This window comes from Carcharodon carcharias, chromosome 13 (genome assembly GCF_017639515.1).
Source record: "Carcharodon carcharias isolate sCarCar2 chromosome 13, sCarCar2.pri, whole genome shotgun sequence".
NCBI lineage: Eukaryota > Metazoa > Chordata > Chondrichthyes > Lamniformes > Lamnidae > Carcharodon > Carcharodon carcharias.
Window position 1 is genome coordinate 56,230,574 of NC_054479.1, and position 24,537 is coordinate 56,255,110.

At 41.2% G+C, this 24,537-nt stretch overlaps 1 protein-coding gene across 4 annotated transcripts in view; it reads left to right on the forward strand.

Annotated features, from left to right (window-relative positions):
- Positions 1–24,537, forward strand: part of LOC121285555 (protein HIRA) — a 119,641-nt gene that overhangs the window by 38,121 nt on the left and 56,983 nt on the right. For all 4 annotated transcript variants that reach the window (XM_041202087.1, XM_041202089.1, XM_041202090.1 and 1 more), the window contains 5 exons: positions 1,572–1,685; positions 4,151–4,221; positions 13,248–13,353; positions 14,863–15,075; positions 20,145–20,230. In XM_041202087.1, the coding sequence (XP_041058021.1) occupies positions 1,572–1,685; positions 4,151–4,221; positions 13,248–13,353; positions 14,863–15,075; positions 20,145–20,230 (590 nt within the window). The remainder of the gene's footprint in view (positions 1–1,571; positions 1,686–4,150; positions 4,222–13,247; positions 13,354–14,862; positions 15,076–20,144; positions 20,231–24,537) is intronic.

The following is a 24,537-nucleotide window of genomic DNA, read 5'->3' on the forward strand; positions in this document are numbered from 1 at the left end:
AGGATTTTGCTGAGTGCAATGTGAAGGCCAGATTTTTTTTTTATCAATGTTGATTGATGGCTAAATATTGGCCAGGCAATCACAGAGAATTCCCTTGCTCATCTTTGGAACCATGCAATAGGACATTTACGCCCACCCAAGAGGCCAGATGGGGCCTCCATTTAATTCCTCGTCAGAATGGCAGTGCCTCCAACACTGCAGTACTTCCTCAGTGGTGCGTTGAAATGTCAGATAAGATTATGTCCTCAAGATGCTTAAGTAGGACATAAACCCACACGGCTGATTCAGTGAAAGTGCTGCTACTGAACTATGGCTAACATATGGTGTTAGCATTATGACTTGATCTTGGACATTTCGATGAAAAATTGGGAGGCCTGTCATATATACACCGCCACGTCCTTTCCTGCAGGCAAGAAGATTGAAAATGAGCATAAAGAGACAGCAGTAGTGCGTTGAAAGACTGTGTAATTGCTTTTCCAGTGTTGTGCACTGAAAAGCTCAGGTTTCTTTCAGTGCTGCAGCAAGAGTGGAGTGTTTATTTAATTGTTGTCAGGAGTGCATTCCCTTGAAGCAGTAACTCTGCTGAGAATGATTCCTGTCTCAGCCATTCTTGTAGATGTGTAAGGCGGAGTCCTGAAGACAGAGTCATTGGGAACTGGCTCTATGGTGAGACTCTAAACAATAAACTGGGATTTGGCTATTCTGTAACTTACCTAATGCAATGAAATGAGTGAAAGGAATAATTCTTGTTAGCTACAGGCTGCCTGTAACTGTAAATGGGGGGTATGGTCACCTGGGAATAAATATGGCCTATCCAATGTTTACTTATTACGTATGAACATACAAATTTGGAGTAAGCCGTTTGGCTCCTCCAGTCTGCTCCATCATTTGACAAGATGATGGCTGATCTGATTGTGGCCTCAACTCTACTTTTCTGTCTACCTCCTATAACCTTAGATTCTTGATTGACAAGGAAAACAATCTAACTCAGCCTTAAAAATACTGAATGACCTTGCCTCCACTGCTCTCTGGGGCAGAGAATTCCACCACAACCATTAGAGAAAAAAAGGTCCCACATCTCCATCTTAAATGGGAGACCCCTTATCTTTAAACTGTGTCCTCTAGTTCTGGTTTCTCCCACAAGGGGAAACATCCTCTCAGGATCCAAATTGCAATTTGGTGTTGCAGTTATGATAAAATTTAAACTTATGTGGTCAGTTGTAGTTTGTGTTGTCGTCAAACATAATGCATAAATCACTGATGGGAGATCATAAAGCTGCGCAGACTCTCCTCAGTGACCAAGGTTCTCTGCTTGTTTGTTGTGTTACCACTGCATACGTTATGAATTAAAAGGTAATCCTTTCACATAGTTACCTCAATAGTGAAGTGTACTGGCAGCTGTGCTGAGCTGTGCCCAAACCTGGTTGTGTGCCTGGGCTTGTCGCTGGTCAGAGACCTTTTTACTAGACCTCTGAAGGTGATGTGAAGAATTAGCAGCTTCCTTATACTTTGTGCAGTTGCCTTTTATTGATCTGACACTGACAGTTTTACTCTTCTATTCTCATCTTCAGAAATTTAATCCCAAAATCTTCAAGAAAAAGCCACGGAATGGAAGCTCCAATAAGCCAAGCTGTCCTTATTGCTGTTGTGCGGTTGGGAGTAAGGATCGGTCCCTCTCTGTTTGGGTAGGTTCTAACTCTCTTGAATAACATTTCGAGAATAATTAAACACATTTGTTTTACATTGAAATTTTGTGCACTTTTCCTCATTGAGGTAGTGGCTTTATAGCCACTTGTGAAAATTGTGCAGTTGGCGGGTGGTAAATCCATGGTCATCTGTTGCAGAGTTATCGAGTCATCAGAACACAAATAGCACAGGAGACCATTTAGCCCTTTGAGTCCATGCCAGCTCTCTGCAGAACAATCCAGTTAAGTCCTGTTCCTAATCTCTATCCCTGTAGCCCTGCAAGTTGATTTCCCTCAACTGCCCATCCAATTTCCTTATGAAATCATTGATTGTCTCTGCTTCCACCACCCTCTTAGGCAGCGAGTTCCAGGTCATTAGCACTTAGTATGTAAGAAAACTTCTTCCTGATGTTCCCCTGTATCTCTTGCCCAAATCTTGAATCTGTGTCCCCTGTTATTTATACCATTAGCTAATGAAACAGCTCTTCTCTGTCTATCTGTTGATGTTGTCCAGCTTCTATTTTCCACCGCCTCTTGCCCTTTTCCACCAGCTCTGTGTTTTCAGTCTGATTGTCCAATATTTGTCCCTGCGGTAATTGAAAGTTTTTCCAGTTAAGCTTTAGTCTGCACCCCCACTGCAAATTCTGTACCCTAACTCTCAATTCCAACCCTTCAAGTTGAATCAGACTGCTTGCAACCTTGGCGTCCTATTTGATCTTGAACTGAGCTTCCAAGCCTGCGTTCTCTCCATCACAAAAACTGCCTATTTTCACCTCTGCAACATTTCCCATAGCTGCCCTGCCCCAGCCCAGCTGCTGCTGAAAACCCTTTTCTTTGCCTTTATCACCTCCAGACTCCACTATTCAATGTTGTCCTTCTCCACCCTCCATTATCTTCAACACATCTAAAACATTGCTGCTGATTTCTTAACTCCCACCAAGTCCTTCTCAGCTCTGCTCACTGACTCATATTGACTTAATGCCTAATGTTCCCTAATGCTCCATATTCCAATCTTTCACGGCATTGATATTCACTGTCTCTGTAACCATCTCCAACCCAACTGTGTTTCTGCAACTCTGGCCTCCCTAACTTCCCTCACTTTACTATTGGCGGATTGTCTTCAGCAGTCTAGATCCTAAACTCTGGAATTTGTCCTTATACCTCATTGGTTCTTTGTCTCTTTCTTTTCTTTAAGACTGTACTTAAAACCTTCCCCTTTGAGAAAGTTTTTACTCATTCTCCTAACATTTCCTCCTTTGTCTCTGTCAGTTCTATTTCCGATTACACTCCTCTGCACTGTCTAGAAATGTTTTTCTACATTCATGCTAACATATAAATGCAAGTTGTTGCCTGAGTTTAATTAGCTTTAACGCTTCCTGATAGTCGCTATTCCTCTGATTCATGAAACGTTTTGCAGCGAAACAAGTGGACCAGCAGCTGGTAGGATTAGCTGATATTAGTGGATTTAGCTTAGTTCCTGAGAAAAGCACCACACAAAGTTAACTTCACTTTAAGTGCTGTAGAGAGAAATGGTACTGATTACTGAGCTTGAACTGAAGTTTGCTTAGATAGAACCTCCAATGTACAGGAATTGCATTACAAAAACAACTCACATTGATATAGAGCTTTAATTTGGGAACATGTCCCAAGATGTTTCACAGGAGTCTAATGAAGCAAGTTTTAGCTTATTTTATACAAATAAACTGCATGCTGTAGAGATAATTTTCAGTGTGAGTTCTGCTTTATACTATTTTATAAGTTTGTTCATTCATATCAATCATTAAGAAAGTAAAGAGGGATTAACAGTCAACTTTCAGTCTCCACCAGTCACCTTGTCCTGCAACAACCTTTTTCATTTTATTATTCCCTTTGGCTTTCCATTGGTGAGTCAGGTTCTTAATCCAACAAACTATTTGCTATTTGTTGTATTAACCTTATGATAATAAAATTCTTGCATATGGAGCTTTATTAAATGCCTTCTGAAAAATCTAAGTACTTTCCATGCACTGAATGGCTATAACCTAATTAATTATCTCCTCAAAGAATTCCAGTCAGTGACTTGCCACACATATGTATGATCCTCCTAACCTTTGATTTATTATTATTAACCTTTATTGCCTCAGTGCTCAATTATAGAAACCTTTCAAATCCTCTTGGATATTTTCCCATTGCTGATTTTAATTAATTTTGTCTAATTGCATTCCATTTAACTTCCTTTTAAGTTTGTTATCCTCCAGCTGATAATGCCTCTTTCATGAAGCTTTTAACAATGGGAATTGTTGCTTTTATCACATAAAGGCTCAAGCATTTGTGGTTAGACAACAGCTTGATTGGTTTTGGTTTGGTGTGTTACCCCATAATTTTCAATGGCCTAATAATTCAAACAAGCATCTCCTGGCAGTCAGCCAGTCATGAGCTTGAGGCTTTGCAGTGTTTTATTTAATGGTTGATTTCTATTTCCACAGCTGACCTGCCTGAAGCGCCCACTAGTGGTAATTCATGAATTATTTGACAAGTCAATCATGGACATCTCTTGGTAAGGGCTGTGTCAGATTAGTCTGCAATGTTGTTCCACTACTCAGTACTTACCATACCAAATTAAATAGATAGCATTGTAATTACAGTGGCGATTTTATCTAATTGAATTGAAATAAGGTCAATATTTATTTGAAAAATTGTACTGCAATATTTCAAAGTTGTGTTTTAGAACAGATCACTGTTTTGCTTGTGAAAAGTAGATTTAATTTCTGCTTAGTTTAAGAACAGGATGTGTGAAGAACAGTGGTCAGGATGTTCCAGGATTGGTTGACATCAACTAAAAACTGATTCTGTGCCTGTGCCTTCTCAATGATAAGACTAGTTTTGGTGTAGATAGTTTAATTTGATAGTTTGTGTTTTTGCTGTGACTTCCAATCTAAACTCTTTGCAGAAGGGATCTTGTATGGAACGCAATTTTAACCCACCTACAGCACTGAGCTCCTTCTTTCACCCACAATGTTTTAATTATCATTGTGGCAAAAAAAAAGAAAGACTTGCATTTATATAGCGCCTTTTACAATCACAGGATATCCCAATCCACTTTACAGCAAATGAAGTACTTCCAAAGTGTGGTCATTATTGTAATGTGGGCAGCTAATTTGCACACAGCAAGCTCGCACAAACAGCAATATGATCATGACCAAATAATGTCATGTTGATTGGTCAGGACACTGGGGATAACTCCCCTGCTCGTCTTCCAAAATAGTATAATGGGATTTTTTATGTCCACCTGAGAGTGCAGGTGGGGCCTCAGTTTAAGGTCTCATCTGAAAGATGATATCTCCAACAGTGCAGCACTCTTTCAGTACTTTCAGTGTAAGCTTTGATTTTTGAACTCAGGTCTCTTGGGTGGGATTTGAACCCACAATCTTTTGACTCAAAGGTGAGAGTGCTACTCATTGAGCCCCAGCAGTGCCCAAATGGAGTGCTTCAGGTGCAGCTTCTCTTTCCTAGCTGAAACAGGGACGGTGAGAGTGGGAAGGAAAATGGCATCATTTTCCAAAAATGAGGAAGAAAGAGTATTTGTTGAGAGAGTGAGAAGAGCCAGCCAGTTGCTTAGTGTAGAGTAGCACAGTGGCAGCAGCTTGGATACATGGGAATGCTTAGACAGGAGCCACTTGCTCTCCAGTTGCAATGTCTTGCTACTCCCTGTGATGCTTCCTCTCTGGAGAGGAACTTGCAGTGGGAGGGGGAGGATCCCATTTGTCATGGTCCATGTAAGCATCAATGACATAGGCAAGACAAGGAAGGAGGTTCTGCATAGTCATTATGTGGAGCAAGGAACCAAATTAAAAAGTAGAACCTCAAAGGTAATAATCTCTGAGTTTGAGTATTGCTGAAAAAAGAGACACGTTTAGGCTTTTGTCTTGCACTCATCAGGACACCACACAAGAACACCAATATAAGGGGAAAACAACAACTTATACTGTATGTGAAGAGAGTGGTGATTTGTTTGGCAAGTGGCGTTGCCGTGGAGAATGCACCAGTGATGGTGACTGACAGTTAACTGCCAAGCATTGTTTGAAATTTAAACCAGGTAACTTGACCATTGGTCAAGGCATTGCCCTGAGGAATAACTCAGTGAATGGCTGTCACTTATTTTGTTTAGCTGAAACAGGCATACATGTTCTTACTGTCTGCAAAGAACAGAGCCCAGGCTATTAATATATGTAGCTTTCAGTACATACAAATGTCCCACAATGCGAGCCCGACTGACAATCTTATATTGGCTGTCAGTGTAATTCTTAGCACAGTAAGGATTATTTAATAAACGTCCAATTGTGGAATCACATCTAATGTTGGACACTGTTTTGGGTTTTGCAAGTACGGGCTGATTGGTTGCGGTCTGTTCCCTGCCCGTTGTGAGCAGCAGCTGGGACAGGCTGTTTGATGCAATCTGCCAGTCTATGGGAGGTACGGCTTACATACTTAGCATCACACTGGCACTGAAATTTATATACTACATTTCTCATCTGTGTGATAGGCAGAACGTCTTTTTGTCTGGTCGGCAGCATCCTGTCAATGACAAATACCAGGTATGGAGGCCGTACCTCCCAAAGACATGTGGATCATAACAAACAGCATGTCCCAGCCGCTATTCGTAATGGGCAGGGTGCACACTCTACCCAACCCAGCCCGTGCTTGCAAAACTCAAAACAGTGTCCAACATTAGATGTGATTCCATGATTGGACAACATTTGCTAAATAATCCTCAATGTTCCAGGAATTATGCTTACAACCAATTTAAGATAGTCACTCGGGCTCGTAGCGTGGTGCGTTTGCATGCACTGGAAGTTATATACGTTAATACACAGGGCCCAGTTCTTTGCAGTCAGAAAGAACATGTACACATATTACGCCTGTTTCTGCTAAACAAAATAAGTGACAGTCATTCACTGACATATTCCTCAGGGCAATGCCTTGACCAATCAGGGTTAAGCTCCCTGGTTTAAATTTTAAACAATACTTGCCAGTTAACTGTCAGTCACCACACTGGTGCATTCTCCATGGCAACGCCACTTGTCAACCAATCACCACTCTCTCCACATACAGTATAAATTGTTGTTTTCCCCTTACATTGGTACTCTTGTGAGGTGTCTTGATGAGTGTAAGACAAAAAGCTTAGACATGTCTCTTTTTTCAGCAATACTCAAGTTCTGTATTACCAAATGGCTAATCTCTGAATTATTAACAAAAACAGAAAATGCAGGAAAAAGTCAGCAGGTCGAGCAGCATCTGTGGAGAGAGAAACAGAGTTAAGGTTTTGAGTCCGTATGACCCTTCTTCAGACCTTTCTTCTCTGAAGGTCATACAGAATCTCAATATTAATTCTGTTTCTCTCCACAGATGCTGCTAGACCTGCTGACTTTTTCCTGCATTTTCTGTTTATGTTTCAGATTTCCAGCATCCGCAGTATTTTGCTTTTATCTCTGAATTATTAACTGAGCCATGTGCAAATTTGCATAGGACAAATTAGGGAGATGAATCTGTGACTCGAAGACTGGTGTGGGAGAAGTTGGCTCTGGTTCGTGGGGCACTGGAACAAGTACTGGGGAAAATGGGGGCTGTAATGTTGGGGCGCTCTACACTTGAACCATGCTGGGACATGTGTTCCTGTGAATTGTGTAGGGAAATCTATATGATAGATTTGACTAGGGAAGTCGAAAAGGTTTTAAACTAAATCGTGAGGGCAAGGGATTGAATGTGGGAAGATGTGGTATATCAAAGACTAGAGACAAGGTAAAGAGAGGAAGGTATTAATATGAGAAATGATAAACATACTATGAAAAGGAGGGACAGAGAGTACAAGTCTAAGAGTAAACCAACAGATGAGGCTAGAGGTTACAAAAGTAATACAGAGCCTTAAGTTTTGCCCTTGTATCTGAATGTGCAAAGCATTTGAAACAAAACAGATGAACTGATAGTACAAATGGAGATAAGTATGATCTAATAGCCATTGCAGAAGCATGGCTACAGGGTGGGATAGGTTAGGACCTGAACATTGAAGGGTATATGACTTTTAGGAAGAATGGGAAGCTAGGAAAAGGTGGAGGGGTGGCTCTGTTAATTAAAGATAGCATTAACACAATAGAGAGGGATGGCCTAAGTTCAGCAAACCAAGATATAGAAGTGGTTTGGGTAGGAATGAGGAATGATAAAGGCAGGAAGTCGCTTGTGGGAGTAGTGTACAGGCCCCCTAACAGTAACCACACAGTTGGACAGTGTATCAAAGAAGAAATAGTGGGAGCTTGTCAGAAAGGTACAGCAATCGTCACTGGGGGATTTTAATCTACGTATAGACTAGAACAATCAGATGGGCAAAGGTAGCATAGATGACGAATTCATAGAATGTTTTCGGGATAACTTCTTAGACCAGCAAGTTCTGGAGACAACCAGGAGCAGGCTACACTAGACCTGGTACTGTGCAGCAAGATAGGATTAATTCATGACCTCATAGTATAGATGCCCCTAGGTAGCAGTGATCATAATATGATTGAATTTTACATTCTTTGAGGGAGTGAAGAGTGGGTCTAAGACTAGTACTAGACTATCCTCTGAGTTAAAAGATTTTTCCTCATCTCAGCCCTAAATGTCCTGCCCCGTATCCTGAGACTGTGGCCCCTGGTTCTAGACTCCCCAACTAGGGAAACATCCTTCCTGCATCTAGCCTGGCTAGCTCTGTTAGAATTTTATATGCTTCAATCAGACCCCCCTCATCCTTCTAAAATCTAGTGAATACAGGCCCAACTGAATTAACTTCTCCTCATACAACAGTCCTGCCACCCCTTTTAGGGAGACTAAACTGCACACAATGCTCCAGTTTTGGCCCCACCAAGGCTCTGTATAACTGCAGTAAACATCCCTACTTCTGAACTCAAATCCTCTTGCAATGAAGGTCAAAATACCATTTCCCTTCCTAATTGCTTGCTTCACCTGCCTGTTTACTTTCATTGAGTGGTGTACAAGGACACCCAGATCTCTTTTGTGCATCCACATTTACCAATATATCACCATTTAAATAATACTTTACCTTTCTGTTTTTCACACCAAACCGTATAATTTCACATTTTTCAATGTTATACTGCATCTGCCATGTGTTTGCCCACACACACAACTTGTCTAAATCGCCCTGAAGCCTCCTTCACCTCCTCACAACTCTCAACCCCGCCCAGTTTTGTGTCGTCAGCAAACTTGGAAATATTGCATTTGGTTTCCTCATTCAAGTCATTTATATATATCGTGAATAGCTGGGGCCCAAGCACTGAGCCCAAGGGTACACCGCCTGCCACCTGGAAAAAGACCCATTTATTCCCACTCACTGCTCCCGGTCTGTCGACTAGTTCTCAAGCCATGCCAGTATATTACCGCCAATCCCATGTGCTTTAATTTTGCCCACTAGCCTCTTATGTGGGACCTTATTAAAAGCCTTCTTGAAATCCAAATACATCACATCCACTGGTTCTCCCTTATCTATCCTACTAGTTACATCCTCAAAAAACTCCAGTAGATTAGTTAAGCATGATTTCCCGTTTATCAACCCATGCTGACTTTGTCTAACCCCGTTAATGCTTTCCACGTGTTTTGTTACCATGTCTTTTATAATAGACTCTAGCATTTTCCCCACTACTGATGTTAGGCTAACTGGTCTGCAATTCTCTGTTTTTTCTCTTCCTCCTTTTTTAGATAGTGGGGTTACATTTGCCACTCTCCAATCTGTAGGAACTGCTCCAGAGTCTATAGAATTTTGGAAGGTGACCTCCACTGCATCCAATATTTCCAGGGCCACTTCCTTTAGCATTCTGGGATGTAGATTATCAGGCCCTGGGGATTTTTCAGCCTTTAACCCCATTAATTTCTTTAGCACCATTTTTTTTACTAATACTGATTTTCTTCAATTCCTCCTTCTCACTAGACCCTTGGTTACCTAACATTTCTGGGAAATTATTTGTGTCCTCATTTGTGAAGACAGAACCAAAATATGTGTTCAATTCTTCTGCCATTTCTTTGTTCCCCATTATAATTTCCCCCGTTTCTGACTGTAAGGGACCTACATTTGTCTTTGCTAATCTTTTTCACTTCACATACTTATAGAAGCTTTTACAGTCAGTTTTTATATTTTCTGCAAGTTTACTCTCATTCCATTTTCCCCTTCTTGATCAATCTTTTTGACCACTTTTGCTGAATTCTAAACTGCTCCCAACCCTCAGGCTTGCTGCTTTTTCTGGCAATTTTATATGTCTCCTCTTTATAGCTGATATTATTCCTAATTTCTTTTGTAACCCATAGTTGAGCCACTTTCCTGTTTTATTTTTGCGCCACACAGGAATGAATAATTGTTGTAATTTGTCCATACATTCCTTTAAGTATTAGCTATTGCCTATCCACTATCAACCCTATGAGTAAGGTTCCCCAGTCCATCATTGCCAATTCGCATCTCATACCCTCATAGTTCCCTTTATTTAGATTCTGGACCCTAGTTTCAGATTCAACTTCTTCACTCTCCATCTTAATGGACAAATCTATCATTTTATGGTCGCCCTTCCCCAAGGGACACAACAAAATTGTTAATTAATCCTTTCTCATTGCACAATACACAGTCTAGGATAGCCTACTCTCTAGTTGGTTCCTCAACGTATTGGTCTAAAAAACCATCATGTACACACTCCAAGAAATCCTCCTCCATAGCATAATTGCTAGTTTGGTTTGTTCAATCTATATGTGATTACAGTTGTACCCTTCTTGCATGCGTCTCTAATTTCCTGTTAAATGCCTTCCCTTACATCTACGTTACTGTTTGGGGGCCTATAGACAACTCCCCACCCCACGCAACTTTTTCTGCCCCTTGGTGTTTCTTATTTCCACCCAAACAGATTCCACATCATGATTTTCCGAGCCAATATCCTTCCTCGCTATTGCTTTGATTTCTCCTTTATTAACCTCCTTTCCCTATTTGTCTGTCCTTCCTAAATATTGAATACCTCTGGATGGATGTTCAGTTCCCATCCTTGGTCACCCTGCAGCCATGTTCCGTAATTGAAACTATTTTATAACCGTTTATATCTATTTGCGCTGTTAATTCATCTAACTTATTGCATACACTCCGCGCATTAAGATACAATACCTTTAGACTTGTCTTTTTAACCTTGTTAGTCATCTTAGCTTTATTTTGCACTATGACCCCATTTGTTTCTCGTCCTTGTTTTTTTTTGTCTTCCACTTTTGCTTCTACTTTTCTGTCTTTTGTTTCTATCCTTGTTTCCCCCTTCTCTGTCTCCCTGCTCAGGTTCCCATCCCCCTGCCATTCTAGTTTAAACCCTCCCCGACAGCATTAACAGACATCACCACTACCACCCCCCAGGGACATTGGTCCCAGTCCTGTTCGTACTGGTTCCACCTTCCCCAGAACTGGTCCCAATGTCCCAGGAATCTCCCCCTCTACACCATTTCTTCAGCCACGTACTCATCCGATATATCTTGTTATAAGAATTAACTCTCGTTAGCACGTGGCACTGGTAATAATCCTGAGATTTCTATTTTTGAGGTCCTATTTTTTAATTTACGTCCTAACTCCCTATATTCAGCCTGTCGGACCTCATCCCTGTTTTTACCTATGTCGTTGGTACCAATATGTGCCACGACCACTGGCTGTTCGCCCTTCCCCTTTAGAATGCCCTGCAGCCTCTCCGAGACATCCTTGACCCTGGCACCAGGGAGGTAACATACCATCCTGAGGCCTCTTTTGCGACCGCAGAAATGCATGTCTATTCCTCTTACTATTGAATCCCCTATCACTATAGCCCTGCCACTCTTCTTCCTCCCCTCTTCTGCAGCAAAGCCACCCGTGGTGCCATGGACTCGGCTCCTGCTGCTTTCCCCTGAGAAGTTGTCTAACTCAACACTATCCAAAATGGTATATCTGTTAGGGGGATGGCCACAGGGGACTCCTGCACTACCTGCCTTACTCTACTCTGCCTGGTGGTCACCCATCCCCTTTCTGCCTGTTCAGTCTTTACCTGCAGTGTGACCACCTCACTGAACTGTCCACAACAGTTTCAGCACCACAGATGCTCCACAGTGAATCCACTCGCCGCTCCAGCTCCAAAATGCAGTTAGCCAATAGCTGCAGCTGGACATACTTCCTGCACACATGGTCACCAGGGACTCTGGAAGTGTCCATAACTTCCCACGTAGTGCAGGAGGAGCATATCACGGGTGCAAGCTCTGCTGCCGTGACTTCCTTTTAGATTAAACTCGTTAGTTGCTACCTTTAAAGAATACTAACTATGCTAGGGGTCGTATTCCACTCCAAACACTCCCACCACAGTTCAAAATCCTCACCTTATTTTGTGTAATCTAATGGACTGCAGCAGTTTAAGCAGTAGAAAAAGTAGTAGGAATACTCACCTGACCCTACTTACCAATCAGCTGCTGCCCCTGCATCGCGTCACTTTTTGACGTCATTTTGAGCTCCATCGCCTGAAGGCCCCGAGGGTAACACCTCTCCTCTTTGGTCTCAGCCTCTGTTTTTCACACCCTTTTATACCGCTCTCGCGGGCCTCTCCTCTCCAGTCTAAAACTCATCTTCTTCCAACCCTAACAGCAACTTTTAGTTAATTGCTAAATTAAAGAAAGACTAGACTTTAAATAGAATTTAACCCTTAAACTCCCTTAGTCCAATCTCCAACTGAAACTCTGTACTGCAGCCAAATATAGCACTCCAGTGCAGACCTTGAAGCAGAGTCCTTGAATATTTTTAAGGAAGAGGTAAATAGATTCTTGATAAGCAAGGGGGTGAAAGGTTATGGGTAGGCAAGAATATGTGATTAAAATCAGATCAGATCATGACCGTATTGAATGAGAGGCTTGAGAGGCTGAGTGGCCTATTCCTGCTCCTAATTCGTATGTTAGTATGTATGTTCTGTTAAACTTGTATAAGACAATAGTTTGGCCTCAGTTGGAGAATAGTGTCCAGCACTTCAGGAAAGGTGTGAAGACATTGGAGAGAATGCAGAAAAGAGGATGTTTCCAGAGAAGGGAGCTTCAGTTATGAAGATAGATTGGAGAAGCTGGGACTATTTTCCTTGGAGACGAGAATGCTGAGAGGAGATTTGATAGAGTTATTCAAAATAATGAGAGCTCTGGATAGCGTAGATAGGGGAAACTCCTGGCACTTAAGAAAAAATCGAGAATGAGAGGGCACAGATTTTAAGTAATTGGCAGAAGAAGTAAAAGTGACATGGGGAAAAACCTTTTCATGCAGCGAGTGGTTGTACTGGAAAGTTATGCCTGAAAGTGTGGTGGAGGCAGGTTCAACTGAGGCATTTAAAAGGGAATTAGACTGTCATCTGAAAAGGAAGAATGTGCAAAGTTACGGGGAGAAGGTGGGAGAATGGCACCAGATGAATTGCTCATTCGGAGAGCTAGTGCAGACATGATGGGATGAGTGGCCTCCTTCTGCATTGAGACAATTCTATGATTCTGTGAAGATGTTTAATGTACATTTTTTTGTGGTCTCTGCACCAGGACTTTGACAGGGTTGGGATTGCTAGTGTGCTCCATGGATGGGACAGTGGCGTTTCTGGATTTCTCACAGGAAGAGTTGGGCGATCCACTTACTGAAGAGGAGAAGGTAATGCAGAATCATGCCTGGCTTACTGGTTCTCCGATTGCTTTGAAAGATATACCTAGAATTACAGAAGCAGCGAACACACTACATCCATATACCTTGTATTCCCAATTGCATGCACATTCCCAGGTTGCCTGTTAGATTAACCCGGTAATGGCACAGAGAAATAATGTCCTTCATCCAATGGGTGGTGTGGCATCAGAATCCTAGGGCCTGAATCTCCCAGGCATAAGGGATTTCTCATGAGGTGAAAGGCTCATAAATTGCAATGAGGATGATAAAAAGGATATGAACAGACACAAATAGTATTCGCCACTAAAGGGATGCTGCCATCAAGCCAAAAAGATGTTCTGCCTATCATGCAAATAAGTAATGTGGTTTATGAATTTCATTGCCAGTGTGATACTAGGTATGTAGGCTGTACATGCCAAAGACTGGCGATCGTATCAAACAGCCGGTCCCAGCCACTGTTTGCAATGGGCAGGGAACAGACAGTACCGAACCATCCCATGCTTGCAAAACTCAAAACACAGTGTCCAACGTCAAATGTGATTCCACGATTGGACAATATTTGTTAAATGATCCTCAATGCTAAGAATCACGCTGACAACCAATTTAAGATTGTCAGTTGGACTCACAGTGTGGCACATTTGCATGTACTGGAATCTAAATATATTAATACACAGGGCCATATTCTTTGCAAACAGAAAGGAAATGTACACAAATTGCATCTAAACAAAATAAGTAACACAATTTGCTGACTTATTCCTCAGGGCAATGCCTTGACCAATCAGTGTCAAGTGTCCTGGTTTACATTTAAAACAATGCTTGGCAGTTAACTGTCAGTCACCATCACTGGTGCATTCTCTATGGCAACGCCACTTGCCATCCAATCAACACTCTTTCTTTATATACAGTATAAATGGTTGTTTTCCCCTTACATTGGTATTCTTGTGAGGTGTCCTGATGAGTGCAAGACAAAAAGTTTAAATATGTCTCTTTTCAGCTGTACTGAATTTTTTTATTTTAACTTGCACTGGCAGATTTGTTAACTGCATATTCATTTAGCTCCTACAGGGATCTATCATTCTCATTATTGTTTGGAGCAAATGTCTTGATATGCTGTTCTTTCACCTCACTGCGCCTGTATTCGAGTTCAGCCTGGACAGAGAAACCTACTTCATAGCTTTCGAGAGTTGTTTGGTTTTGATTCACTTCAATTCAAGGGGTAGAGTTAATTAAACTACAGAGTTTAATTTGTACTTGGACCTTCTTGCTGCAAGAGTTGCCAAACGTTGCATAAAGTCTAGAAATTTCTTAATGTATGTAAACAATGTACTGCCATGTGACATGTTGTAGAGAGAGCATTCTCACTGGGAGCAGAGGCAAACCTGGTTATGAGAGCGTCAAGCATTCCCCTTAAAGGCAAGGTATGACTCTTCCTTAGCTTTACTATGCAAAGTGTTAACTGTTAGCTGGTGATACAGATATCCTATTATTTTACCCTTGTAGAACATGATTCATCAGAAGACCTACGGCAAGAGCCTCGCAATTACAACAGAGCAGCAACTATCCACCACAATTATTGAGAATCCAGAGATGCTGAAGTATCAACAACAACAGAAAGAATTGCAGGAGCAGAAGAATGCTTTAGGTTCCAGGGAGCTGATGGCCCCCAAAGTGGCAAACATGCTGAATGGAGAGAGCCTCGAGGACATTCGAAAGGTAATAGATTGGATTGTAACTAAAACGCAAATTAATGCTGTTAGATGAAGTGTTGAATGTTGCAATGCTGCTTTATAGAAACTACCCCAGCGAGTGTCAGACTTCATGTCTAACTCTGACTCTCCAGTCCGGAATGCTTGGGGCCAAGACAGTTCTGGATTTTGGGATTTTCTGGATTTTAGAATAACCTTAGAATATCTAACCACAAGTGCATGAACTGGATATAAATATATACTTGAGACATAAAACATACCAAAACTAGTGTTAAGACATGAAGATCCGAATTTTCTAATCCCTTCATTTGAAAATATGGGCTAATGTGCTAATGCAAAGGGCAGTTACGCAATACACTCCTTTATAAATGTCCTTTAAGGTTTGTAAATCCCAATGCATTCGTAATATGCATTTGAAGACACTTGCAGTTACCTCAAGCTTTTACCTAATTTGCACCCACTACACGAATGTTTCCCAAACTATTTAGCAATGTATAACAGCGTTTTCACTTGCCAGTACCTGCGGAGCACAGTCGCCAGCTCAGTGTAAGAATCCTGTACAACAGGCAAGCAGAAACACAACAAAATTGAAGTCATCACTCAACTTCCCAGCTTGGCCTTATGTCTATTTTTTCCCACACTCCGAACGTATCTCTCAGTGACACTTGCCAGTGATTTGTTGTGGCACTTGCAAGTGGTGAGCCTGGGGTGTTGCGGGGCCAGCTGAAAAACACTCCCAACAACTGGTGTTTCTGGATTTCTGACTTTTGGACTCGAGGTTACAGTTGTATGTGTTCTATTAACCACTGTTTAATTCGATTCATTGGGATACCCACAAGTATTTCACGATTCAACTGGTATTTCACAATTCTCACTTGGACCCCTTTAAGTGCATGATGATGTGCTTAGGAGGTCTTTTTTAAAGTACCTTTTGGCTCTGTTCAGTGACCATACTTCCCTTGAACCCAACATTCAAACTGGGCCAGATGTGAAAATGGGAGGTATTTTGTGCCTTTGCTATAATATTTCCGCAACAGTTAATCTCAATTAGCTAGGAACATTTAGCTACGTTGGTCCAAAATCTCTTCTGAATATATTGGGGAAATCAAATCCAAGTAATATTTAACTCTTTTTCCTAAACATATGCTTGTGATTATGTGAAATCTCCTTATGATGGACTTTGTGTTAATAGCCAATTCGATTTTATCTTTTGCAATGTGTTTTTATTTTTCACTTTTATCTAAGTTGTGGCACAAAACTAATAAAATAGAGTAACACAAAGGTATCCAGTTCAGTTTGCTGTAACTTGCTATTTGTCTTTGAAGAGTTGAATAGGGAACTGAACACTGCAATCATCACCAAATATCCTCACTTCTGAGCTTATGATGGAAGGAGGGTAATTAATGAAGCAGTTGAAGCTGAATGGGTCTAGGACATTCCATGAGGAACTCTTACAGCGATGTCCTGGGGCTGAGATGATTGACCTCCAACCGCCACAACTAACTCCCTTTGTGCTAGGTATGATTCTAGCTAGTGGAGAGTTTTCCTCCCTTATTCCCGGAGATTCAGAAGAATGATTCCAGGGATAAACAACTGTAGCTATGTGGATAGATTGGAGAGATTGGGTCTGAGGGGAGACTTGATAGAGGTATTCAAGATCCTGAAGGATATGAACAAGGTAAATAGTGAGAAACTGTTCCCTCTCAAGAGCACATCAAGAACTAGAGGGCACAGATTCAAAATAAAGGGCAAAAGAATTAGAGGTGATGGAGGAAAATTTTTTTCACCCAGAGGGTGGTTGGAGTCTGGAACGAACTTCCTGAAAGGGTGGTGGAGGCAGGTTTGATCGAGGTATTCAAAAGGGAATTGGATTGCTGTCTGAAAAAGAATTTGCAAGGTTACGGGTATAAGGCAGGGGAGTGGGATTAGGTAGATTGCTCTTTCAGCGAACCAGTGCAGACTCGATTGGCTGAATGGCCTCCTTCTGTACTGTAAAGATTCTGAAATTCTGAGATTTCAGTTTTACCATGGGTCTTTGAGACTGCACTTAGTCAAATGCTTTCACCTAACCTCTGGAACTCAGATTCTTTGCCTATGTTTTGACCAAGACTGTAATGAGGTCTGGAGCTGAGTGGCCCTGGCAGGCCACAAACTGAGCTTTGATGAGTGGGCAATTGATGAGTAAGTGTCGCTTGATCACACTGATGTCTTCCATCACTTCTGATGATTGAGAGTAGAGTAATGGGGTGGTAATTTACCAGATGGGGTTTGTCCTGCTTTTTTTGTAGACCGAGCATACCTGCATACTAACTTTTCGCGGTTTGTGTACCAGGAAACCCAGATCTCTCTGTATCACAGAGTTCTGCAGTCTCTCTATTTAAATAATGTACTGCTTTTTTATTCTTCCTGCCAAAGTGGACAAGTTCACATTTTCCACATTATGCTCCATCTGCCAAATTTTTGTTCACTCACTTAACCTATCTATATCTCTTTGCAGGCTCCTTAAGTCCTCTTCACAACTTAATCTCCTACTTTTCTTTGTGTCATCAGCAAATTTAGCAACCATATGTTTGGTCCTTTCACCCAAATCATTAATATAGATTGTAAATAGTTGAGCCCCAACATTAATCCCTGTGGCACTCCACTAGTTACAGTTTGCCAACCAAAAAAACCCATTTATCACTGCTCTCTAGGCAGCACAGCACATTGCCCAAAGAAAAATATCATGATTACCATGAAGCCCCACACTATATAATCAATGTAGTTGCATACTTGACTCTTAAAGAAAGTCTTACATTGACTGTAAGAAAGCAGCATAGAAGATATTACAGGTTTCATATTCAACTAATCACTTTTTTAAATAATAGTGAAAATAACAGTCAAAAATATGCAGAGTAATTTATTTTTGCAGAGTAATGCTCCTGCCCAATAATGTACCTCAGTCCCATGCACAACCACAAAAGAAAACGAGGGCTGTATATTCCCATTTTGCAAACCAGCCATCCTACAGCCGCTTTAGACAAGATTCTCAATTCATGCTGAATTATGATCAGTTCTGTGCAGTAGGTACCAGCCCACTGGGAATAGCTTTGCAATTACCCAAGCTGATTTTATAAGGACATTTTCAGCCCATTAGTCAATGCTGGATTTAACCCATGTCGTGGAGGTGAAAGGCCATTGTCTAACCAAATTCAGTCTAGCTCGTGTATCATGTTCATTATTGCCTGATGTACCGCTAATACCTTGTAATGGGGCATTAAACCTAATCTCAAAAGTAAGTTCCAATCAATGACATGATGGCCAGGAAAATATCAGCTGGCCCATTAAGCCTGCCCCACACTCATGATAGTTGGAGCATCATTACTAGACCATCCCCACAGGCAACCCCAAACTGCTCACAGGCAGCCATAAAATCTACTGGGAGATGCAAAAAAAATTCTGGAAAATTTCTTTCAAGCAATTGAATCCAATCCAGGAGATCACTAAATCTGCCTACATTATCTGTTAATCCTCTCACCTATATGATGCAAGCTCCTGTCCGTGCTAAGAACTAGTCTTGGTTTCCTCTTGAAGGCATGATCCTTCTCTTTGTCTCTCCTGTAATTTAATTGATGACTTGGATGACCATAATGTAAGTTTTGCCAACAATTATTGTACTTCATTGATAATTCATTGGTTGCAAAGTGTTTTGGAGCATCTTGAGATGTGATACAGCACTATATAAATTTAAGTTCTAGTCTTCTTTCTCTGTTAGACTGCTGAATCTGTAATTGATTTCTTTTTATAGTTCAAATAGTACCTGAGTCTCAAACACGAAAATGAGGTAGATATCATAAGGCTATTACTTTAACCTTTACCTCAGGCGGACTGGTCTTAGTCTGTCCTGTATGTTAGTTGCCCCAGTTGGTCAAATTTCAAATTTGTTTGCTCATTTCTCTTCAGGCTGTCAATCTATTATTGGTTACATTAATCACTGGTGTGAATTATAGCTGGCTGACTCTAAAATGGTATTAATGGCAGTTGTTCTGAGTTGACATTTGATGAGATCATTGCATCCGGTGAGTGCCCCTCAGCTCTGTACCCTTCATCCACCCCCCCAAGTCACCAAATTGTATGGGCTGTTGGAGCCCATGAATCCTCCTGCCAAAAGGTATAAAAGACAGTTTCAGCATGAAAGCTATGTCCCCATGGTCAGACTGCTGATCAACTTGCAATTCCTTTCACTTTTCAGATTATTCTCCAAGCTGCGAAAAACAAAAAAATACTGTTGGTTTCTTATCTCATAAATATATGTTGCTAAACGGGTATCATTCTCCAGAAGGGTTGTGGGAGGAGTTCACTTTGCTTAAACTCTCAAATAACAGGGTGCTAACTGTCCTGAAATAAGCCCCTGCTTTATTTTGCACGTGGTTACACCCAACGTGGAATATAACTGTTCTCATTATTGACTACCAGGAGTTATCAAAATTTGTTGTGGCTATGAGACGATCCGTAATTTTAAACTGTGTTGTACATGGCTAGGGTACCTTGTACAATTCTACAGCACGATGAATCAGAGTATTACATGAAGTACAATCATTAACAGGTTGTAAAATTGAATAAGAATTCTCCTATTGGGTAGACTGTTGCTTATTTTTCGATGGATGGATTACCACCCTGCAACGAAAGGTTGCATTGTCCAGGTCACTGTTATAAAGCTGGCTGGTGTAATATGATGCAGCTTATTTCCAGGGGGTGTTGTGTTTCAAAGACTTCATGAAAGATGGTAGAGTTGTCCATCGTCAGAATTTTTACGCATGACAATTGTAGCATCTAGGGCAGTGTTCTGAAAGATATTTTACTCCTGTCACATCTAATGTTTAGTTTTGAAGGATTTGCTTACTTTTGATTGAAGGATTCTCTATAGTACTGCATTTTCTTTGGCCTGAGAGATTAAAAGAGCAGTTTGAATAAACTGAGCAGCTTAAGAAAACTAATTAAGAGCCTTGGCCACATTACTGGGAGCTTCAGTGGAAGCAAATGGTGTGCTGGATAATAGCGTCTGAATTTTCTTTCTCTCTCTTTCCCCCTTTATAGAATTTATTAAAGAAGCAGATTGAAACTAGGACAGCTGACGGACGGAGAAGAATCACCCCCTTTTGCATTGCTCAGTTAGACACGGGGTAAGAGGCTTTTTCAATCCCCTGTTGAAAAGTTTTGAAATGTTGCTGCACAGTTAAAAACCCATGAAGAAACCCATCAAGAAAATGTTATTCTAAGACGCATGTGTGTTTCATGCTAACTACAAAACTGAGAGGGAGTAAAAGGCAGTAACTTAAGTCTGTTTTGTTCAGTTAGGATGCAGTTCTCTGAAAATCAAGGGTTTGATATCATTTCAGCCCCTGTCAATTAACTACAGGTTTGTAACTTTCCCAGCCAATGACTTTGGTGTCCCTTTTAATATGCATTATGGTCAGTTCAGTTTTATAAACCACCTCTTGCTTGTGCAATTAGGAAAGCTCAAACTCAGCAGGTCATTGTGTTGAGATTACTGTGATACAGAAGGAACCTCACTTAGCACCAGATTTGTTACACTGAATGTATAAGTACTAATATTTTATTACGGGGTTGGTGGAACCAGAGAATTTGGCAGTTGTTCTGTCTGAATGATTCAGAGCTGTGGCATAGTGTCACTGAACAATGGCAGCATAAACCGTTCCACCTGTGATTCTGCTTAAATTGATTTGATATTTCCAGCAATTGCACAACCCTTGGGAGTGTAAGATGGAAGCTGCAGTAATGCAGTTTATGGCCACTAAATGTTGCAAGGCTGCATGCACTGAGAGGCTGGTTATGGCTGAGTGGGTTCTTTTGATTACTGGAGAAGCTGCTTCTGGTTAAACAAAGAGAGGAAACATGAGGTGTTTGCTGCTGGCAGTGACCTGGTTGTATTTACAGTGAGCCTGCAATGTTCTGAGCTTTATTGGTGAGTGTTCTCCTAAGGAAATGAGAAATAGGAGCAGAGTAAACTATCCGTTCTGCCATTCAATATGATTATTGGTAACCAATGATGCAGAACGCAATGAGAAATATTTAAAACTGTGCGCAACAGAGCCCAGGAAAGATGTATTCTGCTAAAACAAGAATAAACTAAACACTAATGAGACATCATAGATGAATAAATACATAAGGGAAAAGAATGAAAGTAAGGAAAGGGACTTATTCTGAGTACATGGATAGGAGAGGAAAGCAAGATGAGAGAAAATATGAAGAGTCTAAGAGAGTAATCAAAACATTAGGAAAGCAAAAGGGAACTATGAAGCTAAATTATCAAGAAGCATAAAACAGTATTGAAAAATATTCTCCAGGCATGTGAATTTAAAAAGGAAAGTTGGATTGGGAATGGTCAGGATAAAATCACAGGAAGCAGCAGTGAAATGGTGGGAATATTAATTAATTCTTTATATTAATTATCATCTAAGATCATGCCACTGGCAGTGGTTAGATCTGACCAGTCGTACCACCCTCAACAATGTCCTCATCACACTTAGCTATCACAGTGCTGACTGTGACACTGATCACTTCCTGGTGTGTGGCAAGGTCAGGCTTCAGCCAAGGAAACTATACATTTCAAGAAGAAAGATCATCCTCAGATCAACACTTGCCGTACTACTGACCCAGAACAGACTTGGGAGTTCCTCAACATCCTCACCAGGCTGTTTTGGGCAACAACGTTCAAGGCTGGAGTGCAGTGTCGAAGTGGGATCATCTGTACAACACCATCTCTGCACTCACTGCGTATAGGCAAAGGGATCAGAGGAATGCTGACTAGCTTGAGGCTTATTGGACTGAAATTGAGTCAGTTCTGCAACCAAGGGGAAAGCCCTCATGAGCTACAAGCAAGTTCCAGCAAACAGAATCTAGATGCTCTCAGAGCTGCCAGAATCATGCCTTAGCAGACTGTTCGGCACTGCGCCAATCAATATTGGTTGAAAACCCTGCAAAAGCATACAACCTGATGCTGATACTGGGATGCTATGAAGGAATTAAGAAAGCAATGGACCCAGCAGTAACCAAATCATCCCCTGAATACAAGTACAGGGATGATCATCACTGAACCTAGCAAGCAGTTGGAAAGATGTGTCAAGCATTACCTCAAACTCTACGCAGTGGAGAACATTGGTCACTGAAGAAGCTGTCGGCACTATTCCAGACTTTCCTGTCATGGAGGAGCTGGGCAGTGAAACCACCGGAGTAGAGCTCAACAAGGCCATTGATCATCACGCCATAGAAACTCCACCTTCTATCAACATTGTCAACCTCACTCTGGAAGTTGTTGATGGCTTCACATACCTTGGATCAACAATTACCAACAACCTGTCCCTTGATGCTGCAATCAGTATCAGGATTGCCATGTCAAAGTTGAGAAGTCGAGTGTAGACCAACAGCAAACTAACTGAAAATAAAAAGCTCTGCGTGTACCAGGCTTGTGTTCTCAGCACCCTCCTTTACAGTAGTGAAGCATGGACAACTATTGTAAGCAAAGAAATGCGCTGAACAGCTTTCCCTGCCTCAGACATATTGGGCATCTCCTGGCAGGACAGACTGCTGAATCTAGAAGTGCACTACCGTGCAGGGATCCCCAGCATGTTTGCCCTCTTGAGTGAGTGGAGACTCCATTGGCTGGGTCATGTGAGCCAGCATTGGATGATGGCCGCATTGCCAACATGCCTTATGGCAGGCGTACTATCAGCACGATACAAACTAATCACTCATGTCTGCAATACATGGATTTCTGCAAGCGACTCCTCAAGTTGATTGGAATTGGAGTTGATGCGTGGCAAATCCTTGCTGCTGACTGGAGTGCCTGGAGACAAGCAGTCAGGAAGAGTGGAAAAAGCAGAGAACAAAAAAAATGACAAGATGGTGGAAAAGTGAGCCCGGCAGTAGGAAAAATAATGGATGTTTTACTCAAGGAAAAAATAGAAAAATGTCTAAAAACCAAAAATATAATAATGAATAATCAACATTAATTTAAAAAAGAAATGCCTTGCTTGACCAACCTCATTGAATTCTTTAAAGATGTACGAAGCAGAGTGAAAAGACAAGGGCAATGTATTAGATGTAATATATCTATATTCCCAAAAGGCTTTAGATAAGAAATTACATATGAAATAAAGTCACAGCCTGCAGAGTTAGAAGACATGTAGCAGAATGGTGAAAGACAGAAAGCAGAGAGTAGAAGTAATTGGTAGCTATGCAGAGTGGCAGAAGATGGGAAGAGGTATCCCACAATGATCAGTGCTGGGACTGCTGTTTTCACAATTTACATTAATGATATAGACTTTGGATGACACCAAATTGGGAGGAATAGTCACTACTGAGGAGGACTGCAACAAATTACAGGGAAAATATTAATAAACTTGGCTGAGCTTATATCTGGCAATTGCATTGCAATATAGCTAAGTCTATTACATTTTTGTAAGAAAAATAAAGTCACAGTTTACTTAGAAAACAAGAATGTCGAGCAGCAAAGTAAGCTGGGAGTACAAATACATGAATTACAAAAGTTGTGACACTGGTCTATAAGACCATAAGAAAAGCAAACTAAGCATTAAGGTTTATTTCCAAAGGAATGGGATGAAAAATAGAGGTTATGCTAGGCTTGTATTGAGCCTTGGTTAGAGCACATGTGGAGTACTGAGTACAGTACAGGTTACCATCTTATAAAAAGGATATAGAGGCTCTGGTGAAGGCCTAAAAAGGATGTACAAGGATGATACCAGCAATGCAAGATTATATCTATGAGAAAAAGATTAGTAGGTTGGGTCTCTTTTCTCTTCATAAAAGATGGTTGAATAATGATCTAATAGATGTATTTAAAATTATGAAGTGTTTTGATATAGTAGGCGCAGAGCATGTGCCTCCACTGTTGGGGAAGTGCAAAACTAGAAGCCTTCAACATGAGATAGCCACCAAGAAATCCGATCAGAAATTCGGAAGAAACTTCTTGACCCAGTGGTGTGGTGAGAATGTGGAACTTGCTGTCACAGTAAGTAGTTAAGAAGAAGAATATAGATGCATATAAAAGGAAGTTAGATAAGCATATGAGGGAGACAGGAATAGAGGGTTATAGAATCAAAGAATGGTTACAGCACAAAGGAGGCCATTCGGTCCAAAGAGTCCATACTGGGCCTCTGCAAATCACAGTTAGCTATTCCCACTCCCCTGCCCTTTTCCTGTAGCCTTGCATATTTTTTTCCCTGCAGATGCTTATCCAATTTCCTTTTGAAAGCCATGATTGAATCTGCCTCCAATGCCCACTCAGGCCATGAATTCCAGATCCTAACCACTTGATGCGTTAAGAAAAAACCTTTTCCTCACATCGCCGTTGGTTCTTTTGCCCGTCACTTAAATCAGTGTCCTCTGGTTCTTGACCTTTCCACTAATGGTAACAATTTCCCTCTATCAATTCTGTATTTTGAATATT